The following is a 23,341-nucleotide window of genomic DNA, read 5'->3' as shown; positions in this document are numbered from 1 at the left end:
GGGAATTAGAGAAACAGAATTTATGAGAAGATGATCAAGAACCACAAATGCAAGCATGAACAGCAGAATACATGAGATGTAAGAGATAATCTCAAGCGCTGAAGATATAATAGAGGAAATAGACTTGGAAGTTAAATAAAACATTAAATCTAACAAAAGCTTAACCCAAAAATATCCAGGAAATATGGGACACTATGAAAAGGCCAAATATAAGAATAATAGCTATAGAAGAAAGAGAAGTTCAACTCAAAAGCACAGAAAATGTATTTAACAAATTTATAGAAGAAAACTTTCCCAAACTAAAGAAAGATATGCCTATAAAGATACAATAAGTTTACAGAATACCAAATAGACTGGATCAAAAAAAAGTCCTCTTGCCAATAATAATCAAAACAAAAAAAACATACGGAGTAAAGAGAGAATATTAAAATCTGCAAAGGAAAAAGGACAAGTAACTTATAAAGGCAAACCTATCAGACTTACACCTGACTTCTCTATGGAAACCATGAAAGCCAGAAGGTCCTGGATAGAGGTACTGCAGAAACTAAGAGACCATGGATGCAAGCCCAGACTACTACACCCAGCCAAGCTATCGTTCACTACCAATGGAGAAAACAAAATATTCCAGGATAAGAACAAATGTAAACAATATGTAGCCACAAATCCAGCCTTACAGAAAGTAATAGAAGGAAAATCACAACCCAAGGAATCCAACATTGCCAACACTGCCCACAATAACTCAGACATCTAGCAACCCTTCACCAGCACAACTCAAAGAAGGGAAACACACAAACTCTACTACCAAAACCAATAACAATAACCGGAGGCAATAACCACTGGTCATTAATATCACTTAATATCAATGGACTCAATTCACCTATAAAAAGGCACAGGCTAAGAGATTGGATATAAAAACAGGATCCAACATTCTGCTGTTTGCAAGAAACACATCTCAACCACAAGGACAGGCATCTACTCAGAGTAAAGGGTTGGGAAAAGGTTTTTCAAGCAAAAGGGCCTGAGAAACAAGCAGGTGTGGCCATACAAATTTCTAACAAAACAGACTTCAAACTAAATTCAATCAGAAGAGATCGAGATTGACATTTTATACTCATAACAGGAACAATTCATCAGGATGAAGTCTCAATCCTGAATATCTATGCCCCTAATATAAAATCACCCACGTACGTAAAAGAAACATTACTAAAACTCAAGGCAGTCATCAAACCACACACACTAGTAGTAGGAGATTGCAACACACCTCTCTCTCCAAGGGACAGGTCAATCAGACAGAAACCTAATAGAGAATTAATGAAGGTAATGAAGCAAATGGACTTAACAGACATCTATAGAACATTCCACCCAAATAGGAAAGAATATACCTTCTTCTCTGGAGCTCATGGATCCTTCTCAAAAATCAACCACATACTCAGTAACAAAGAAAACTTCCACAGATCCAAAAAAATTTTAGTGACCACCTATGTCTTATCAGATCACCACAGATTAAAGTTAGAATGCAACAAGAATGCTACCCCCAGAAAGCCGACAAACTCATGGAAACTGAACAGTCAAATACTGAACCACAACTGGGTCAAGGAAGAAATTAAGAAAGAAATTAAAGGCTTCCTTGAATTTAATGAAAATAAAGAGACAACATACTCAAACCAATGGGACACGATGAAAGCAGTGCTAAGAGGAAAGTTCATAGCACTAAGGGCCCACTTAAAGAAAACGGAGAATGCATACATTGGAGACTTAACAGCACACTTGAAAGCTCTAGAAAAAAAAGAACCAGACTCACACAGGAGGAGTAGAAGACTGGAAATAATCAAACTGAGGGCTGAAATCAACAAAATAGAAACACAGAAAACAATCCAAAGAATCAATGAAAAAAAAAAGTCGGTTCTTGGAGAAAATCAACAAGATCGACAAACCCCTATCCAAGTTAATCAAACGACAGAGAGAGAACACGCACATAAATAAGTTCAGAAATGAAAAGGGGGACATAACCACAGACACAGAGGAAATTCAGAGAATCATTACATCTCACTACAAAAGCCTGTATGCCACAAAACTGTAAAAATGCAAAAGAAATGGACATTTTTTTAGATAAATACCATATACCAAAGTTAAACCAAGACCAGGTGAACAATCTAAATAGACCTGTTAGTCGCGAAGAATTAGAAGCTGTTATCAAAAACCTCCCTTCCAAAATAAGCCCAGGACCAGATGGTTTCAATGCAGAATTCTATCAGAACTTCCAAGAAGAGCTAATACCTATACTCCTTAATGTATTTCACAATATAGAAACAGAAGAGTCATTGCCAAATTCCTTTTATGAAGCTACAGTTACCCTGATACCAAAACCTCACAAAGACTCAACCAAGAAAGAGAATTACAGGCCAATCTCACTCATGAACATCGACGCAAAAATTCTCAATAAAATACTGGCAAACCGAATCCAAGAACACATTAGAAAAATTACCCATTATGATCAAGTAGGCTTCATCCCAGAGATGCAGGGCTGGTTTAACATACACAAATCTATCAATGTAATCCATCATATAAATAAACTGAAAGAAAAAAACCATATGATCATTTCATTAGATGCTGAAAAAGCATTCAACAAAATTCAACACCCCTTTATGATAAAGGTCTTGGAGAGAATAGGGATACAAGGGTCATACCTAAATATAATAAAAGCTATTTACAGCAAGCTGACAGCTAACATTAAATTAAATGGAGAAAAACTCAAAGCCATCCCACTAAAATCAGGAACACGACAGGGTTGTCTACTCTCTCCATACCTCTTCAATATAGTGCTTGATGTTCTAGCAATAGAAAAAGGCAACATAAGGGGATCAATGGGATCCGTATTGGAAAGAAAGAAGTTAAACTTTCGTTATTTGCAGATGATATGATAATATACATAAGTGACCCCAAAAACTCTACCAAAGAACTCCTAAGGCTGATAAACACCTTTAGTAATGTGGCAGGATACAAGATCAACTCCTCTACACTAAGGATAAGGAAGCAGAGAAGGAAATCAAAAAAACATCACCTTTCACGATAGCCACAAATAGCATAAAATATCTTGGGGTAACTCTGACCAAGGAAGTGAAAGATCTATTTGACAACAACTTTAAGTCTTTGAAGAAAGAAATTGAAGAGGATACCAGAAAATGGAAGGATCTCCCTTGCTCTTGGATTCGGAGGATCAACATAGTAAAAATGGCAATTCTACCAAAAGCAATCTATAGATTCAGTGCAATCCCCATCAAAATCCCATCAAAATTCTTCACAGACCTTGAGAAGACAATAATCAACTTTACATGGAAAAACAAAAGACCCAGGATAGCCAAAACAATCTTATACAGTAAAGGAACGTCTGGAGGCATTACCATCCATGACTTCAAACTCTATTACAGAGCTTCAGTATTGAAAACAGCTTGGTATTGGCATAAAAACAGAGAAGTCGACCAATGGAATCAAATAGAAGACCCGGATTTTAACCCACAAACCTATGAACACCTGACTTTTGATAAAGGAGCTAAAAGTATACAATGGAAGAAAGAGAGCATCTTCAACAAATGTTGCTGGCATAACTGGATGTCAATCTGTAGAAGAATGAAAATAGATCCATATCTATCACCATGCACAAAACTCAAGTCCAAATGGATTAAAGACCTCAATATCAGTCCAAAATCACTGAACCTGATAGAAGAGAAAGTGGGAAGTACTCTACAATACATGGGCACAGGAGACCACTTCCTACATATAACCCCGGCATCACAGACATTAAGGGCAACATTGAATAAATGGGACCTCCTGAAACTGAGAAGTTACTGTAAAGCAAAGGATACTGTCACTAAGACAAAAAGGCAACCCACTGACTGGGAGAAGATCTTCACCAACCCCGCAACTGACAAAGGTCTGATCTCCTAAATATATAAAGATCTCAAGAAACTAGACTTTAAAATGCTAATCAACCTAATTAAAAAATGGGGCACGTAACTGAACAGAGAATTCTCAACAGAAGAAGATCAAATGGCCAAAAGACACTTAAGGTCATGCTCAACTTCTTTACGATCAGGGAAATGCAAATCAAAACAACTTTGAGATACCATCTTACCTGTCAGAATGGCTAAAATCAAAAACACCAATGATAGCCTTTGCTGGAGAGGATGTGGAGTAAGGGGTACACTCATCCATTGCTGGTGGGAATGCAAACTTGTGCAACCACTTTGGAAAGCAGTGTGGTTGTTTCTCAGGAAATTCAGGATCAACCTACACCAGGACACAGCAATACCACTCTTGGGAATTTATCCAAGAGAGGCCATATCATACTACAAAAGTATATGCTCAACTATGTTCATAGCTGCATTATTTGTAATAGCCAGAACCTGGAAACAACCTAGATGCCCTTCAATGGAAGAATGTGGTTGAAGAAAGTATGGAATATATACATATTAGAGTACTACTCATTGGTAAAAAACAATGACATTTTGAATTTTGCATTCAATTGGATGGAAATAGAAAACACTATCCTTAGTGAGGTAAGCCAGACCCAAAAAGATGAACATGGGATGTACTCACTCATAATTGGTTTCTAGCCATAAATAAAGAACATTGAGCCTATAATTTGTGATCCTAGAGAAGCTAAATAAGAAGGTAAACCCAAAGAAAAACATATAGTTATCCTCCTGGATATTGTAAGTAGACAAGATTGCCGGGCAAAAACTGGGAACTAGGGGTGGTGTAGGATGGGGGAAAGGGAGATATGGGGAGAGAAAAGTGAGAAGGGGAGGATGGGAAGAACTTGGGTGAATGGAATGGTTGGGATAAAGGAAGGGTAGATATGGGAGCAGGTAAGTATGTATCTTAATTAAGGGAGCCAATTTTAGAGTTGGCAAGAGACTTGACCCTAGATGGGTTCCCAGGTGGCCAGGGAGATGTCCCCAGCTAGTTCCTTGGGCAGTTGACGAGAGGGAGCTTGAAATGACCCTATCCTATAGCCATACTGATGAATATCTTGCATATCACCTTAGAACCTTCATCTGGCGATGGAAGGAGATAGAGACAGAGACCCACATTTGAGCACCGGACTGAGCTTCCAAGGTCCAAATGAGGAGCAGAAGGAGGGAGAAATTGAGCAAGGAAGTCAGAACTGCGAGGGGTGCACCCACCCAGTGAGACATCGGGGCTGATCTATTGGGAACTCACCAAGACCAGCTGGACTGGGTCTAAAAAAGCAGGGAATAAAACAAGACTCTCTGAACATGGCAGACAATGAGGGCTGCTGAGAAACCAAGAACACTGGCACTGGGTTTTGATTCTACTGCATGTACTGGCTTTGTGGGAGCCTAGGCTGTTTGGATGCTCACCTTCCTAGGCCTGGATGGAGGGGGGAGGACCTTGCACTTCCCACAGGGCAGGAAACCCTGACTGCTCTTAGGGCTGTAGAGAAAGGAGGGGAGGGGGGGAGAGAGGGAGGGAAATAGAAGGCAAAAGCGGGGAGGAGGCAGAAATTTTTAATAAAAAATAAATAAAAAAAAGAAGCTGGAAAATTCCCACACTAGTGAGTTAACAGAACACCTGAAAACTCTAGAACAAAACGAAGCAAACTCATTCAAGAGAACTAGATGGCAGGAAATAATCAAATTGAGAGCTGAAATCAACAAAATAGAAACAAAGAAAACAATACAAAGAATCAATGAGACAAAGAGTTGGTTCTTTGAGAAAATCAACAAAAGACACAAATCTTTATCCAAACTAACCAAAAGTCAGAAAGAAAATATCCAAATTAACAAAATCAGAAATGAAAAGGGAGATATAACAATAGACATGGAAGAAATACAGAGAATCATCAGGTCATATTTTGAAAACCTGTACTCCACAAAATTGGAAAACTTAAATGAAATGGACAACTTTCTGGATAAATGTCACTTACCAAAATTAAATCAAGACCAGAAAAGCAAATTAAATAAACCTATAACTCCTGAAGAAAGAAAAGAAAAACAGTCATCAAAAGTCTCCTAACCAAAAAAAATGCCCAGAGGGTTTCACCTCAGAATTCTACAAGACTTTAAAAGAAGAAATAATACCAATACTCCTCAAATTGTTCCACACAATAGAAACAGAAGGAACATTGCCAAACTCTTTTTATGAGGCTACAATTACCCTGATACCCAAACCACAAAAGACATTACTAAGAAAGAGAATTACAGACTAATCTCACTCATGAACATTGATGCAAAAATACTAAATAAAAGCCGGGCGGTGGTGGCGCATGCCTTTAATCCCAGCACTCAGGAGGCAGAGGCAGGCGGATCTCTGTGAGTTCGAGGCCAGCGTGGTCTACAAGAGCTAGTTCCAGGACAGGCACAAAAAACTACAGAGAAACCCTGTCTCGAAAATCAAAAAATATATATATACTAAATAAAATACTGGCAAATTGAATCAAAGAACAGATGAGATCACCCATCTTGATGAAATCGGCTTCATCCCAGAGATGCAGGGATGGTTCAACATACGAAATTCTGTCAATGTAATCCACCATATAAACAAATTGAAAAATAAAAACCACATGATCATCTCATTAGATGCTGAAAAAGCCTTTGACAAAATACAACATCCATTCATGATAAACGTTTTGGAGAGAGCAGGGATACAAGGAACATACCTAAACATAATTAAGGCAATACACAGCAAGCCAACAGCCAACACCAAACTAAATGGAGAGAAACTCCCAGTGATTCCACTGAAATCAGGAACAAGACAAGATTGTCCACTCTCGCCATATCTATTCAACATAGTTCTTAAGGTCCTACCTAGAGCAATAAGACACCAAAAGGAAATCAACGGGATACAAATCAGAAAAGAAGTCAAACTCTCAGTGTTTGCTGATAATATGATAGTTTACATAAGTGACACCAAAAATTCTACCAAAGAACTTCTATGACTCATTAAAAATTTCAGCAATGTAGCAGGATACAAGAATAACTCAAAAAAATCAGTAGCCCTCTTATACACAGATGATAAAAGGGCTGGGAAAGAAATGAGAGAAACAATACCCTTCACAATAGCCACAAATAGCATAAAATATCTCTGAGTAACTCTAACCAAACAAGTGGAAAACTTGTATGACAAGAACATTAAATCTTTGAAGAAAGAAATTGAAGAAGACACCCAAAAGGGGAAAGATCTCTGATGCTCTTGGCTAGGCAGAATTAACATAGTAAAAATGGCAATCTTCCCAAAAGCAATCTATAGATTCATCAAAATCCCAGCAAAATTCTTCACAGACCTCGAAAGAACAGTACTTAACTTCATATGGAAAAGCAAAAAACCCAGGATAGCCAAAACAATCCTGTACAATAAAAGAAGTTCTGGAGGCATCACAATTCCTGACTTCAAACTTTACTACAGCGCTACCGTACTGAAAACAGCCTGGCATTGACGTAAGAACAGAGAGGAGAACCAAGGGAACTGAACAGAAGACCCAGATATTAATCCTTCAAATATCTGATTTTTGACAAAGAAACAAAAATATCAAATGGAAAAAAAGAAAAAATATTTAACAAATGGTACTGGCTTAACTGGATATCAACATGTAGAAGAATGAAAATAGATACATATGTATCACAATGCACAAAACTCAAGTCCAAATGGATCAAAAACCTCGACATAAAGCCTGCCACACTGAACCTTATAGAAGAGAAAGTGGGAAGTACACTTGAACGCACTGACATGGGAGACCACTGCCTAAATATAACCCCAGCAGCACCGACACTGAGAGAAACAATTAATAAATGGAACCTCCTGAAACTGAAAAGCTTCTGTAAAGCAAAGGACATGGTCAACAAGACAAAATGACAGCCTACAGAATGGAAAAGGACCTTCACAAACCCCAAATCAGACAGAGGTTGGATCTCCAAAATATACAAAGAACTCAAGAAATTGGTCATCAAAAGAACACATACTCCAATAATAAAAAAAATGGAGACAGACCTAAACAGAGAACTCTCAACAAGGAATCTAAAATTGCTGAAAGACAGTTAAGGAAATGTTCAGCATCCGTAGTTATCAGAGAAATGCAAATCAAAACAACTCTGAGATTCCATCTTACACCTGTAAGAATGGCCAAGATCAAAAACACTGATGACAACGTATGCTAGAAAGGTTGTGGGGAAAAGGGAACACTTCTGCATTGCTGGTGGGAATGCAAGCTGGCAAGCCCTTTTTGGTGTTAGTATGGTGATTACTTAGAAAATTAGGAAACAAGCTTCCTCAAGACCCAGTAATACCACTTTTAAGTATATTTCCAAAGGATGCTCAATCGTATCAAAAGGACAAGTGCTCAACTATATTCTTAGCAGCATTGTTTGTCATAGCCAGAACCTAGAAACAATCTAAATGGCACTCAACCAAAAAATGGATAAGGAAAATGTGGTAATTTACACAATGGAAAAATAACAACATCTTGAATTTTGCAGGAAAATGGATGGAGCTAGAAAACATTATTTTGAGTGAGGTAACCCAGATATAAGAAGACAATTATAACATGTACTCATTCATAGCTGGGTTTTAAAATAAAGCAATGAAAACTAGCCTACAAACCACAATTCCAGAGAACTCAGACAACAATGAGGACACTAAGAGAGACTTACATGGATCTAAAATACATGGCAAGTAGGAAAAGACAAGAACTCTTGAGTAAATTGGGAGCATGGGAACCTTGGGAGAAGGTTGAAGTGGGGAGGGGAGAGGCAGGGAAGGGAGCATAGAAAAAATGTAGAGCTCAATAAAAATCAATTTAAAAAAAGAAGAAAAACCCAAAACAGTCAACAGAGGTGGGTGTGGTGGCACAGGCCTGTAAGTGCCAGCACTCAGGAAGGTGGGACAGGAGGATGGCAGTATGCAGCCTGGGACACAGGATGCATTAAGGCTCCTTTGCATATACCAAGACCCTGTCTCCAGGGGCGGGGGTATGATGGATGGATGACAATCACTTAAAGCTGATCCCAGAGGAATTCATTTCTCTAGAGCAAAGACAGTATGCCAAAGTTAAGAATTTAAGCCTCAGCCCCCAGCAGAATTTTTGGGTTTTAGCTCAATTCTTTATTGGATAGAATGTAGTAACACCTCTGAGTGCAATACACAAATCACGCACAGACATAAGCTGAAGATAGCCAGCACCTAGCATGGGAAAACACTCAACAGTTTCTGGCTGAGAACAAAATAAATTCTTGATATTGAACGTACTGTTGCAGTCATGGACTCTATAACAAAGCTGTGCACCATAACATTAGCAAAAATTAATTATTATTTAAGAATAAGGTTTAATATAGTCAAGTCTGGTCTCAAACTTGCTATGTAGCCAAGGCTGACCTCGAACAGAAGATCCTCCTGCCCCTGAATTCCCCAGCTCTGTATTCAGTGCTAGGTATCTAATTCAGGGCAAGTACTCTACCAACTTAGCCACATCCCGAGCATAGTAAACATTAATTATTAAGAACACAAGTTCCAAGTTGTGGAAAGTGATCAATGCCCACAGAACAGTTGACACACATTAAAAAACATTTACTTTTTAATATAAACATCTGGATTTAGTGTACTGCAACGCAGCATCTAATTCCTCAGTAGTCTTAGAGTGACACTTTTTGTGTTTGTTTGCTTTTGAGACAGTGTCTCTGTGCAGTCCTGACTGTCCTGGAGCTCGCAGTGTCGACCAGGCTGGTGCCATCAGTCTCTGTCTTCTAGAGAGCTGGGATTAAAAGAGTGCGCCACAACAGCCCGCAGAATTTCATTTTTAGAATGCAGATTTTGCATAGTAGTAAAAATTTGTAACAGCTTAGTGCTTTTTTGTGTGTGAACAAAAATATTTCTGGGATGGTTGTTAAAACGTGAACGTGAAGTCAGCCTCCTTCTGAGGCTCTGCTGAAGTGGATTAGCACCAGGTTTAAATCTTGACAAACCAACATCCAGTCTACCAACCTGGAAGACTAAAACGTCAATTTAGGTGCTAGGAACCCGGCACCCCTCAGTACAGCCTGCATCTCCCGTGAGCCTCCTTGACTGTCATTCTTCGGAAGGGAAACCCTTTCCCGCCGGAGAAGCCCTTAAACCACGAATCGCCGGGCGTAGCGTCTGTCGCGTCCAGGCTGTAGGCGGGACTTCCGCTTTCTCCGGCCCTGTCAGTCAGAGGGCGGAAGCTGGTGCCGGCGGGAAGGTTGTAGTGCGGCGTTCCATTGTGCCGTGCTGAGTTCCGCGTGGCGTCCCAGCCACGAGCTGAGTTCCGCGTGGGCGCCCCCCGCCCCGGCACAGCCGTGACCGGACAGCGAGGTTTCTCGAGACTCCTCGCATCCTGGTAAGTGCAACGCAATGGTGACGCCAGGAGCGTGGCCCGGGCGCCGCCCGGGACGGCGGCCTCGTGCGGACGGACGAGCGGGCCGGGTTTCTCCGCCTCGCCCGCGGGCAGGGTGGCCCTGCTCGCCTTCCCTGTTAGCCGGCTTTGCTCACATTGTGCTCCAGCCGTAGGAGACGCGATTCGTTTACACCCGGCTTCTGCTTCGAGCCCTTGTCTTTACTTTCGCTCAACAATTTGCTCTCTGCTTCCGCAGCCCTGTTCACGCCATGTTTTTGAGTCAGGGTCTGGCCATGTAGCCCGGGTTGGCCTGGTACTCGCAGTTAATCTGCCTCATCCTTTCGAGTGCTGGGGTTACCCACGTTTTAAAGAGCGTATTTGTTAAGTTGGTTCCCCCCAGTCACACCCCCAGTGTGATTACTTGAATGAAAAAACCATCTTTTAATTTCGATACTACTTAATACAAAACTTAATTTCTAAAGTTAGAAATCAGCAGGCTTGGGGCGAGGGAGGTGGCTCTGCTGGTAAGAGCACTTGCTGCCCAAGCTTTAGGATCTGAGTCTGAATCCCCAGCGTCCACCTCAGAAGCCAGTGTAGCTGTAGCGCCAAAGGAAAGCAGAGACGCGAGGATAGGTGAGGGTTTCTGGCTGCCAGTCTAGCTCCAGGCTTACTGAGAGACCCTGCTTCAGGGGGACAAGGTGGAGGGTGATAGAGCAGGCAGGGCATGCAATGCTAGCTCACACACGCTCGCCACTGGTCACACACCACACACACAAACACACAAATGAGGCGTAGAAAGATGTTCATTAAAAACATGTTTTGGAAACATCTTACACAGGCTATGATCCGGAGCAGTTTCTTTTGCCAACAGAGCTGGGATATTTTTTTTAAATGAGTGATTTTTTTTTTATAGTTTTATTTTTCTTCCTAGCACTGATCATATGGATACTTTCAAAAGGAATTTGATAAATACATCTTAATGATGTAAATTAAAGTAATGCTAAATATTGTTATTAACAGCTTCAATAGTAAAAACTGCTCATTTAATAAAGTGCATGAGGAATTTGCAGAGTTAAACTTCTGATTTAAGTCTTTGTTTTTTACGGGTATCTTTCTAGAGACTAAGAAACCGAGCTCAGCCCAGCAGTTTGTCACAATTTTGAGACTGTCATTTAAGGCCAGTGCATTTTATGTGTGCACATAAATTTTTTTACAGATGATTGTAAAGTGCTGATCAGTGGCCACTGAATATAATTGAAACAGAATAGGAAGATGGCAGCAAATCCTTCAGGACAAGGTAATGCATGCTGGGATTTCTGTTATTACTAGGAACTTTTCCCTCATACATTAAATGTATTTGAAGTAGACAACATTTAGTATAGAACAGTTACTGCAACCAGAATTAAAGAATGAATAGCAAAGTGGAAGTCCCCAATTTAAAATCAGTTTAACACTATATCACCTACACATTTTTGAATAATACTAATTCTGTGTTGTAACCTTGATTCACATTGTAAACCTTTTTTTCTTTTTTTTTCCATTTATTTTTGTATGTTATGCATGCATGGGTGCATGTTTGTGGGGTGGGCATGTGCGCACATGGAGTCTGGAAGGTTGACATGAAGAATCGACTTCATCAGTCTTCACCTAATTCATCGAGGCGAGCTCGCTGATATGGCTTTCTCTCACTAGCCGACTTGCTCTAGGAATCCCCTTTCTCCACCTTCCGAGGCTGGAATTACAGGTGGGCATTATGCCCACCCAACATTTATGTGAGATGTAGGAATCTGAACTCTGATCCTCACGGTTTTGGGAAAAAGTGCTTAATAACTGAATCATTTCCCTGGCCTGCATCATACACTTAATCCTCTGGCATCAGTTTTCTCGCTCTTCTATTTGAAATCACTGTTATTTTTAAGCTGTCATCTGATAATAACCATGACTTTATCTTCATTGCTATAAAAACTTCAGTCATTTCACCTGTTACTTTTATTATTATTATTATTATTATTATTATATATACAGTATTTTGTCTGCATGTAGGCCTGCAGGCCAGAAGAGGGCACCAGACCTCGTTACAGATGGTTGTGAGCCACCATGTGGTTGCCAGGAATTGAACTGAGGACCTTTGGAAGAGCAGGCAATGCTCTTAACTGCTGAGCCATCTCTCCAGCCCCACTTGTTACTTTTTATTATTTATAGAGACAAGGTCTTCCTATGTAGTCTTGGTGGCCTGGACCTCACTGTATAGACCAGACTGGCCTTCAACATGGAGATCTGCTTTCTTTCGTAGTGCTGGGATTAAAAACATGGGCTGCCACACCTGGCTCATAAAATTTAGTCTTTAGAAAATATTGAATATCATGTTGTATTTATGAGGTTTTTTTTTTTGTTTTTTGTTTTTTTTTTTGAGATGGTTTCTCAGTGTAACAACCCTAGCTGCCCTGGAACTTGCTCTTTAGGTCAGGCTGGCCTCAAACTCACAGGAATCGCCTGCTTATGCGTCCCAAGTACTGGAGTACTGGGGTTATTTTTAAGTATTCTTAGCACAAACCTTGAAATGGGTCTCTTTCCATATCAGGTCTGAACTGTATGACTTTTAGGTATTTTTGACACATCATCACAGGTAAACATTGTATTTATCTTTAACTTCTTTTTAAAATTAAATTAGAAAGGTACTGTTAAAGTAGTTTGTATTACAGTCTCAGTACTTCCCACCCCTGCCAAAACTGAGCCAAAATGAAAACTAAAGAGTCCATTTCTAATTCACAGTTCCAAGGTCCATATCCCTTCAAGCAAACACACGGTCAGGCCTGTTAGATCAATACCCCACTCGTGGTACCAACTTCTGTCTTAGTTAGGGTTTCCACCTATACTCTATAAAGTAAAACATTTAATTGGGTGGCTTACAGTTGCAGAAGTTTAGTCCATTGTCATCATGGAGAGAAGCATAGCAGCATGTAGGCAGATGCTGGAGAAAGAGCTGAGAGTTCTACATCTTGCAGGCAACAGGAAGTGAACTGGGATACTGGGCATGGCTTGAGCGTGTGGAGACTTAAAAGCGACACTTCATCAACAAAGCCACACGTCTTAATAGTGCCACTCCCTATGACCTTTGGGGGCCAATTACATTCAAACTACCACAGTGAAATAAGATTTATTTGAAAAGTGAAAGTATTTTAGTTTTTCATTCTAAAAAAAATTGTATTTGACAGACATGAGGTTATTATAGTTCCTATTGTATAATACAGTAAATAATCCTTGTGCTAATAGTGAACACAGTGATACAAGTTATAGCATGAGACCATAGGTATTAAAGAAAAATCTCAGCCAGGCTCTGGTGCCTTTAATCCTAGCACTTAGGAGGCAGAGGCAGGTAGATCCTTGAGTTCGAGGCCAGCCTTGTCCACAAGAGCTAGTTCCAGGACAGGCTCCAAAACTACAGAGAAACCCTGTCTTGAAAAGCCAACCAACTAAACAAACAAAAACCTCACAGGGATCTCATTAGTGAGTATAACCTTTTGTTTAATTAGTTTAACCTTTGAGTTTGTAAGAATTCTGATAGGGAAAGAAAATGAGAAAAATTGTATCTTATCTCATATAACCAGACTTAACTAGTTTGCCTTAAGTTTCAAGTTTGAAGAAATTAATAGTACTTAAATAGTATTTGTTGGCTTTTATATACTTTCATAGTATAAATACTTTGCTCAGAACTCATACTACGTTAGGTCATGGTATTTTTGTTGTCTGATTGGGTTTTTGTTTGTTTTATTTTATTTTTTTTTGTTTTTGTTTTTGAGGCAGAGTCTCACTGTCTCGACTTGGGTGGCCCGAAACTCAATATATATGTAAATTCGGTTTGCCTCAGAACTCTGGATCTGCCTGCCTCCTGGAGTTCAAAGGTGTTGCCACCACACCCAGTTTAGATCTAAAGCTTTAAAAGGGAAGGATACATTTCAGAAGGGTAAGACATGCTCAGAAGATGCAAACAAGACAGCCTTTCCTCCTGAAGGTACTCTGCTTTTCAAGTACCAGGATTACAGTATCAGCACGGTGTCCTGCTTAAGGTTTCAGCTATAATAGTCTTAAAGTTTTCATTGAATTTGAACATCATGTATAAATATGATAGTCTTTTTAGTTTGCATTATTTAATCTGTGTAATGTTATATAGGGCTTATTGAAATACAAGGATATACTAGAGGTTAGACCAAATATTGTCTGCATTTGGAAGGAGTTTAATTTGATAGTTTTTTAATTTGTAAGGATTCTGAAATACCATATCCAGTTATAAAAGTTACTTAGTAAGCAAGTGAAAATCCTTTAAAAATTTTTCTAAGAAGAAACATTTCTATTCTGGCTATGGGCTCATTTTAAAATATTAGTTGCCATATAGTGTAGCCCCTTCACAATAAAAGTACCTGGGAATTTCAAAAGCCTAATAGTTGCCCTGCAGCCACCACCAGTTACTCCATCTGTAGCTCTTGCTATCACCTCCTCTTGTTTCTCTTCCTCTCTTTTTATTTTTACCTTATGCTGGCTTAGAATTCATTCATTACCAGTAGTCCAGGTTGGCCTGGAAGTCCTAGCAGTCTTCCTGGTTGAGCTCTGGGACTAAGATTACTGACTGCTCTCGTTTTAAAATTTAAATTGAGTTTTTTTTTAATAATAAAGATATCTCGCCTTCTTACAGTAAAATGTTGTGTCCTTTATTTTATTTATTATTATTATTATTTTTATAATAGGGTCTGATATAGCTCAGGTTAGCTTCAAAACCTTGCTGCACAGCTGAAAATAGCCTTGAATGCCTGATCCTGCTGCTTCCACCTCCCAAGTGCAAGTACTCCCCAAGTGTGGGTCATCATGTCCAGCTTTGTGGTGGATCTTTATTACGTGAGAGAGGCTTTATAAACTAGACCACATCATCAGTGACATCATTAGCATCTTTATTACGGGAGAGAGGCTTTATAAATTAGACCACATCATCAGTGACATCATTAGCATCTTTATTACGGGAGAGAGGCTTTATAAATTAGACCACATCATCAGTGACATCATTAGCATCTTTATTACAGGAGAGAGGCTTTATAAATTAGATCACATCATCAGTGACATCATTAGCATCTTTATTACGTGAGAGAGGCTTTATAGATTAGACCACATCATCAGTGACATCATTAGCTTGCTTTGCTCTTGTATGACCAAGCAGTGAATGACATTGGCGAGCAGTGTAGGTCCTGCCACGTACAAAACTAGGCTGTTTTGTTTCTGCTGTACTTGGGATAAGTTCATGTTACCTGGACATTGCATTCTTGGCCTGCCTGACCCACTTTTCACTAGAGCAGGGGGCATTTCAGTGACATGACAGTTGATGTTGGTGCCCTGTTTTCACCAGGGAGTGTGTCAGCGGGAAATGAAGAATTGTCTGGAAAGCTCATAAAATCGTCTTTTTAGAAATGCCAGAATGTACAGTCACTGTTAGTTATTAAAAAGGAGTCTGCTATTATTAGAATTTTGTGGTATAACAAGAACAGAGATGAAAAGTGGGAGAGGATAAATTGCCCAAATGAATATGGCATAGACATTGTTCCAAATTTCTGGCCATAGCCAAGTTGCTGGTGTCTGGCTAAATTGAGAACTGCAGGTTTCAGCTATGGCTGGTTAAGCCAGTATCTATGAATGCCTTCTACATGCTGCACCCAACCAGTCACTCCCTTTTGGGGACATTTCCTCCTACCAGTTCTCTGTAAATCAATGTAAAATTCTCACAGTCCCTCAGATGGGGATTTAGGCATGCTTAGGTCTACCCTGCTTAAAGTGCCCTCATCCCATAATTATCCTTCTAGTCTCCAGAGCTGTAACTGTCTCTTGCTGCTCTTCCTCTATAGCCTTATGTGTTTTCCAGTCTCTTCCAACCCCCTCTCTCTAGCTAGGGATCAGAAAGCCTGATGCCTATGCACATACAAACAAGACTGTTAAGGTGCTCAGGATTATAAAGGACTTGAGAGTTGCCAGTTGGGCAAAACATTCCTGGTTCTGGTGTGTTGCTTCTGTTGGGGCATATGTACCAGATCTTGAGATAGGTTTGCAGAGGCTAGACATCTGAGATTGTGGAGATTGTTCACATGTTGGTGTTTTAATTTGGATTTATATGATTGTTTTTTGAGACAGGGTTTCACTGTGTAGCCCTGACTGTCCTAGAACTTACTTTGTAGACCAGACTGGCCTTGAACTCAGAGATCCACCTGCCTCTGCCCCTGAAGTTCTGGGTTTACAGGTGTGTGCCACCACCACCTGACTTTAATTTGGATTTTTAAAGCTTAGATGCATGTTGCAGTCACTGCATGACTTTGCAACATGTGCTGAGATCTTACCTAAGAAGTATTCGATAAAAGTAGGTGTCTGTATATCCCTTGAGTTGTGTTCTCTTTCTGTGTCTCGGTCTCTCTTTCAAGACAAGGTTTCTCTGGCTTTGGAGTCTATCCTGGAATTTGCTCTATAGACCAGGCTGGCCTCAAACTCACAGAGATCCACCTGCTTCTGCCTCCCAAGTGCTGGGATTAAAGGCGTGCGCCACACCGCCCGGCTATGTGCTCTATTTCTTAGACTTGCTTTCTGGTCTGATCAGTTGTCATTCTTCAGCTGTTCCTTCAAAAAATAACATCATTTTTGAATGAATTTGACCTGAGTATGCATAGTATTTGTTTTTTTAAGACTTATTAATTTTATGTGTATGAGTGCTCTATCTGCTGCACGCACACATTTATGCCAGAAGAAGGCATCAGATCCCACTATAGATGGTTGTGAGCCACCATGTGGTTGCCGGGAATTGAACTCAGGCCTCTGGATGATGGCTGGGCCATCTCTCCAGCCTGCAAAATGCTTTTTCCTTCATGTAAAAATCTGCATGCCTGTAGATTTGCCTGTGCAATAGTTAGGGCCCACAAATTTTGTCCAAAACAAATGCTGTAATTCATACCTTGGTGAGTAGAATTATTTAAATCAGTCTTGGCGCTAGAATTATAGTTAGTGGAAGAGTGCTTGTACATGGTATGTATAAGGCGTAGGCCCCGCTTTTGCAAACATAAATAAATCTTAAAAATCCTTTTATTTTGTAACCATCTATTGTAGTAATATGGATGGCGGCGGCGGGGCTGCGTCCCCAACACCCCAGCCGCCTGCCCGGCTAGCTTTACCAAAAATAATTACACGGACACTGTATTCTTTTAATCACTGCTTGGCCCATTTCTATCTAGGCTAATTCTCACATATTAACTTAGCCCATTTCTAATCATCTGTGTAGCGCCCCTAGGTGCGCTTACCGGGAAGATTCCAGCCTCTGTCCATCCTGGGTCAGAGCTTCATAGTGTGCATCTGCCTGGGAGCTGGGAGCATGGCGCCTCTCTCTCCTGAGGCGTCTGCTCCCGAGAGGAGAGCTGTGGGGTCTGAGCTCACTTCCTCTTCCTCCCGGCATTCTGTTCTGTTTACTCCACCTACCTATGTCCTAACCAATAAAAAAGGGCCAAGGCAGTTCCTTTATTAGCCAATGACCTTCCTCCATCAATCTATTATGTTTATTGGGTTTTTGTTTTGTTTGCTTTGATTCTTTTTTTTAAAATATTATGTGTGGGTGTTTCGTTTACATGTATGTCTGGGCACCTTATTTGTGCCCTGTGCCCACAGAGTTCCAAAGATTGCCTTGGAACTGGACTAACTATTGTGATTGGGTGCTTGGAATTGAACCCAGGTCTTCTGGAAGAGCAACCAGTGCACCTAACTACTGAACCATCTGTATGCACGCGCGTGCGTGCGCACACACACACATGCACACACATACGCACGCACACACACATGCACGCACATGCACACACACATGCACGCGCACACACGCACACACACATGCACGCACGCACATGCACACACACATGCACGCACACACGCACCTCTCTTTTAGGGTCTAACTAGCTAACTCCAGTTGTCCTGGAACTCAATAGAAATCCACCTACCTCTGCCTCCTGAGAGTGTTGGAATTAAAGTTGTATGCTACTATTGCTAAGCCTGTTTTTTTTGTTTTTGTTTTTGTTTTGTTTTTTTTTAATTTTGAAGTCAGGGTCACAAAGGCCAAAGATGACCTTGAACTTTTTATCTTTCTGCCTCTGCCACCACATCTAGTTCATACTATATTGGAGAGGAAACCCAGGACTTTGCAACTCTACCAATTAAGCTAACCCCCCTACACCAACCCCTTTGGGTTTGAACTTGGGTTTGGCTGGCCTTGAACTCTACCTCTCAGTGCTAGGATTATGTTTGCCACTACATCTGGTAATGTATTATGCTCTTAAAGCTGCTGGGAAATGGCTTGTAGGGTGAGAGAATAGGGATTTTGCTTTCTGGCTTCTACATGGTCTTGGTCTAAAATGCTTCTTCCCCCTTCCTTCTTTTTTTCTTTAGGTTTTCAAAATAAAAATAGAGTTGCGATCTTGGCTGAACTGGACAAAGAGAAAAGAAAATTACTTATGCAGAACCAATCTTCAGCAAGTCACCCTGGAGCTAGGTATTGACTATTCCTTGAAGGTGCTATTATTAATCATACTTTTAAAGAGAAAAGCACTGCCTAGCGCTCTTTGGAGGTCTCATTACTGTTAGAATTAGGTCTACACTCTAAGCTTCTCCTTACCAAAACCCCATTTGTGTTCGTAGTCTGCTCACTCCTAGTATGTCATGTGCATCACATTTCATCGTAACTGTTGTTGTCTGCGATTTGTTCTGCACATCTGAATATCCCTAGTGCTTAGCACAGAGCCAGCTGTCTAGTAGCTGCTCTAGAGTCTCGTGATAGTTGTTCAAACTGTAGATATAGTATCCTGAGTTTAATTATACAGACAGAGAAGTGCGCTTCTGCTGTTGATAAGCAGTCACGCTGTTTTTAACGGGTTTTAAAGACTTAATGTCTGTTGTGGTGGTGCACACCTTGAATCCTAGCACTGGGAGGCCAGCCTGGTCTACAGAATGAGGTACAGGATGGCCAGAGCTACCTAGTGAGACGTTGTCTTAAAAAACAAAAAGCAAACAAATAAAATAATAATATTAATAAGGATGATGGTAGACAGAGGTACTTCAAATATAGTTAAAAGTAAGGGGTTGTAAATTATGTATCTATATAATAGATTACTTGAAATCCCATAAAATAACATAGGCTTTCTTCATGAATTAATGCAGATAATAGGAAGGGGAGATAATGTGCTTTTATTCTAGAAGGTCATCTTTTAAAAGATTTATTAATTTATTATATATACGGTGTTCTGCCTACAAACCAGAAAAGGACACCAGACCTCTTTACAGGTGGTTGTGAGCCACCATGTGGGTGCTGGGAATTGAACTCAGGACCTCTGGAAGAGCAGCCAGTGCTCTTAACCTCTGAGCCCTAGAAGGTCACTTTTTAAATTTTATGAGATACTGTTTTGCTGTGTAGTCTAGACTGGCTTGGAACTCTGTCCACCCCCAACCCTGATATTACAGGCAGGCACCACCATGTTCAGCTTCGAAATTCTTTGTATCTTTATAGAGAATACACAGGACCTGAGAGATGGCTCAGTGGGACAGGAGTCTCTTACCCCGAACATGGTATAGAAAACTGATCTCCATATGTCTGACAGAAACAAACAAATTAAAAAATTTTTTTAAAGTAATATGTAAAGAAGACTGTGTGATTCAGCATACGTACAAAAAGGCTTATGGATTAATTCTGTGGTTTAGTGTGCTTACTGTGCCTGAAGTTTGGGTATAATTTCTAGCACTACACACAGAAAACAAAAATACCAAATGATTCTCTTCAGGATTACTATACAGCACGATGGTTAGTTAGTACCTGAAAATTATTGAGAGATCTTATATCATCATCATCATCATCATCATCATCTTGGCATATGACATGATGGATAGGTTATTTTGGTTTGCTTAATTTTTAATGTAAACTAATACTAAAACACTGTAACCATAAATATGTACAATTTTTAAGTAGTAGCTACACCTCAATTTTAAAATTCAATTTACTATAATAAAAATGTTCCAGTCTAAAATCCCTTGTATACTTTTTTTTTTTCTGAGATAAGGGTACCTTTTGTTCAGTAGTCAAGTAACCAAGATTTCCATTTTAGCATCTCCCTCTCCAGACCCTCTCTTAACAAGGACTTCCGGGACCATGCTGAGCAGCAGCACATTGCAGCCCAGCAGAAGGCAGCTCTGCAGGTGAGCCAAATGAACCTAGTCAGGTCTCATGGAGAGTTCCAGGTTGTAGAATTTTGTGACTCAGTGGAGCGATGTCAGTAAACACGCTGCACACACAGTCGCAGTGGTATGCTGACGTCCACATGTCACGAGGAACTGACGTTACTTCAGGGGTGGAACGGGAGGCTCTGGAATGAGTTCAGGTCAGCCTAGGCTGCATTGCAAAACCATATTTCATAAAACTTAAAAAATAAAAATTTGAAAGGTATAGTGTAATTGCCTTTGCACAGAACTGGAGTAAGATTACCTCAGTTTAAGTGACTAAAAGCAGTCCTCTTTTTTTTTTTTATTTTTATTTATTTTTTGTTTTGGAGACAGGGTTTCTCTGTAGCTTCGGAGCTGTCCTGGAACTAGCTCTTGTAGACCAGGCTGGCCTTGAACTCACAAGATCTGCCTGTCTCGGCCTCCTAAGTGCCTTAGTTGGAAAAACCGTCTTCTTAATAGCATTTAAAACTGTCTCTTAATAGCATTTTTTTTCTTAAATCTTTCTCAGCATGCTCACGCACATTCGTCTGGATACTTCATAACTCAAGACTCGGCATTTGGGAATCTTATCCTTCCTGTCTTACCGCGCCTTGACCCAGAATGAAGAAAGTACCTATGATCAGAGGGACCTTGTAGTTAGTATCAGATGTCAAAGCTCTCATTGGGCTCTGTATAAGCTCTGACTTTGAGGACTTGGGGAATTTAGTTTTCTGTTTCTTTAAAGAAAGGAATAAGTGAGAGTGAAGAAAGAAGGGACGCTGGGATGCTGAACGCGGTATGGTTGGCGGAATTGGTTGTGCTGCCTGTGACTAACTTCTTTGTATTACCATTTGACCCTTTATTCTCAGACTTAGAATTGCTTATTTTCATAAAATCTTCACCACCTTCAAGAAGTTGGACCGAATGTCTCACGCATGAAGCCCTGGATTTGACCCCAGCACTGCACAAACAAGCTCTGATACGCATTCCGGTAATCTTGGCACTGGAGAAACAGACAGGAAGATCAGAAGCTCAAAACCATCCTTGCTTAGGTAGTGATTTTTGAGACCAGTCTGAGGTATAGGAAACTGCCTCAAAAAACAAAATACCAAAACCAAACAAGGACCATTTAGAGTCCTAACTTTAAAGAAATGAGGGTGCTATTTAAAAATGTGAACAATAGTCTTACATTACAAACATACTTTTGGTTTCTTGTGTTCAGAAGCAACATATGTAGAAATACTCTGAGCTATAACTCGTTCTCCTATTCTGAATGTTAAAACTCCAAATAAGACTAAATTATCAACCAATCTTTGTTTTTCAATAAATGATGTGACTAAATACTGTTATGAAAAACTAAGTAATATATTTTTATGTACTTAAATGTATTCGTATTCTTACTTCATGTTGCTACACAAACGGTGTGCTTGAGTGGTTTTCTATTTTTTATCTAATTGAAAATTTAAAACTAGGCAAATTAAAGCCTTTTAAATTCTCTTAAATAAAAAAGACTTAGGTTAAGCAAGTTGCTCATCAGGGTCAAACTTTAACAAGAAACTGAGGTGTTTGTTTAAATATGTAGCTGCCTCTACCTTCCCTTTGACCTATAGAAGTAGAAGTGTGGCCAGGCCATGCTGGTACTCGCCTTTAATTCCAGCACTCGGAATCTCTGAGTTCAAGGCCAGCCTGGTCTACAGAGCAAGTTCCAGAACAGACTTCAAAGCTTCACAGAGAAACCCTGTCTTCAAAAACCAAAAACCAAAACCAATCTTGTTCTGTAACACATCTTGCACACAAATGTCATGATCAAAATGTATTTTATAAGGAGGTTATTTTGTAAGTATCTTGGCATTTTCTGTTCCTGAGGATTGGCCCTAGGGGTTGTAAAAACTTGCAGTGTTGTTTCACTGAGCCAAGGCCCCCATCCCTACACAACCCTGTGTAACTGACTGTCTTGCATCCCCATCCTCTCTGGTGTTGGGGAGTTTGAACTTAACTTTTTCAGTTGGGTCAATATTTAGCCACAGTTAGCTTCCTAATAGTTCCTTGTAGGCGTTTTCATCAACCACAGAGCACACCACTCGGAGTGATGTGAGAGTTAACAGTCCTACAAGAGTCCTTAGTTCTGCAGAACTGATTTCTACTGAGTAGGTGGAAATATTCTGATTATACTAATGCTCCCCATTGTAGGGTGGTACCCTCATGTCTGCTGTGTCTGCTCCTCTCCTTCCAAAAGAACAGCCACCTTATTGGGGTCCTTCTAGTAGCCTTCATTTTCAGTGGAACGTTGTCTCTGTTCTGTCATCTCTGACATACTAACATGGTTATTGATGTTAGCAAAGTGGGTGTGTGTATAGTTTGTTCACTGTGTAAGTTTGTAATTTAGGTTCCTGTTTTCCTGTTTCTGCGACAAGATACCCTGATGAAAATACCTTAAGGGAGAAAGGACTTGTCTTGATCCACAGTTCAAGACACGGTCCATCATGGTGGGGAAGTCAAAGCAACGGGTGCTTGAAGCAGTTGGTTACATCTCATCTGCAGTTAAGTGGAGAACAAAGAATGGTACAGCCAGGGAATGGTGTGGCTCCCGACGTGGGTGTATCTTGTACCTCAGTTACTACTATCAAGGTAATTCTACAAGGCACGCCCAGAGGCCCATCTCATAGGTGACTCTAGATTGTGTCACACTGATGACGCCATCCTGCTAACTAGGACATTTCTGTGGTT

The 23,341-nt window shown here is 40.2% G+C and overlaps 1 protein-coding gene across 2 annotated transcripts; it reads left to right on the top strand.

Moving 5' to 3' along the window:
• Nucleotides 1-10,190: 10,190 nt before the first annotated feature.
• Inip (INTS3 and NABP interacting protein) lies at nucleotides 10,191-21,998 on the top strand. Of its 2 annotated transcripts, XM_075944878.1 has the most exons (6): nucleotides 10,191-10,369; nucleotides 11,583-11,663; nucleotides 18,815-18,917; nucleotides 20,521-20,611; nucleotides 21,144-21,270; nucleotides 21,484-21,998. In XM_075944878.1, the coding sequence occupies exons 2-5, from the start codon at nucleotides 11,639-11,641 to the stop codon at nucleotides 21,237-21,239; spliced, it is 315 nt and encodes a 104-aa protein (XP_075800993.1). In that variant the 5' UTR covers nucleotides 10,191-10,369; nucleotides 11,583-11,638; the 3' UTR covers nucleotides 21,240-21,270; nucleotides 21,484-21,998. The 2 variants fall into 2 exon arrangements, with proteins under 2 accessions (XP_075800993.1, XP_075800994.1); XM_075944879.1 differs by lacking the exons at nucleotides 11,583-11,663; nucleotides 21,484-21,998 and having other exon boundaries at nucleotides 10,230-10,369; nucleotides 21,144-21,383.
• Nucleotides 21,999-23,341: the final 1,343 nt, after the last annotated feature.

The sequence above is a fragment of the Microtus pennsylvanicus genome, chromosome 13 (assembly GCF_037038515.1).
Source record: "Microtus pennsylvanicus isolate mMicPen1 chromosome 13, mMicPen1.hap1, whole genome shotgun sequence".
Taxonomy (NCBI): Eukaryota; Metazoa; Chordata; class Mammalia; order Rodentia; family Cricetidae; genus Microtus; species Microtus pennsylvanicus.
This window is presented reverse-complemented; position numbering and strand designations above follow the sequence as displayed.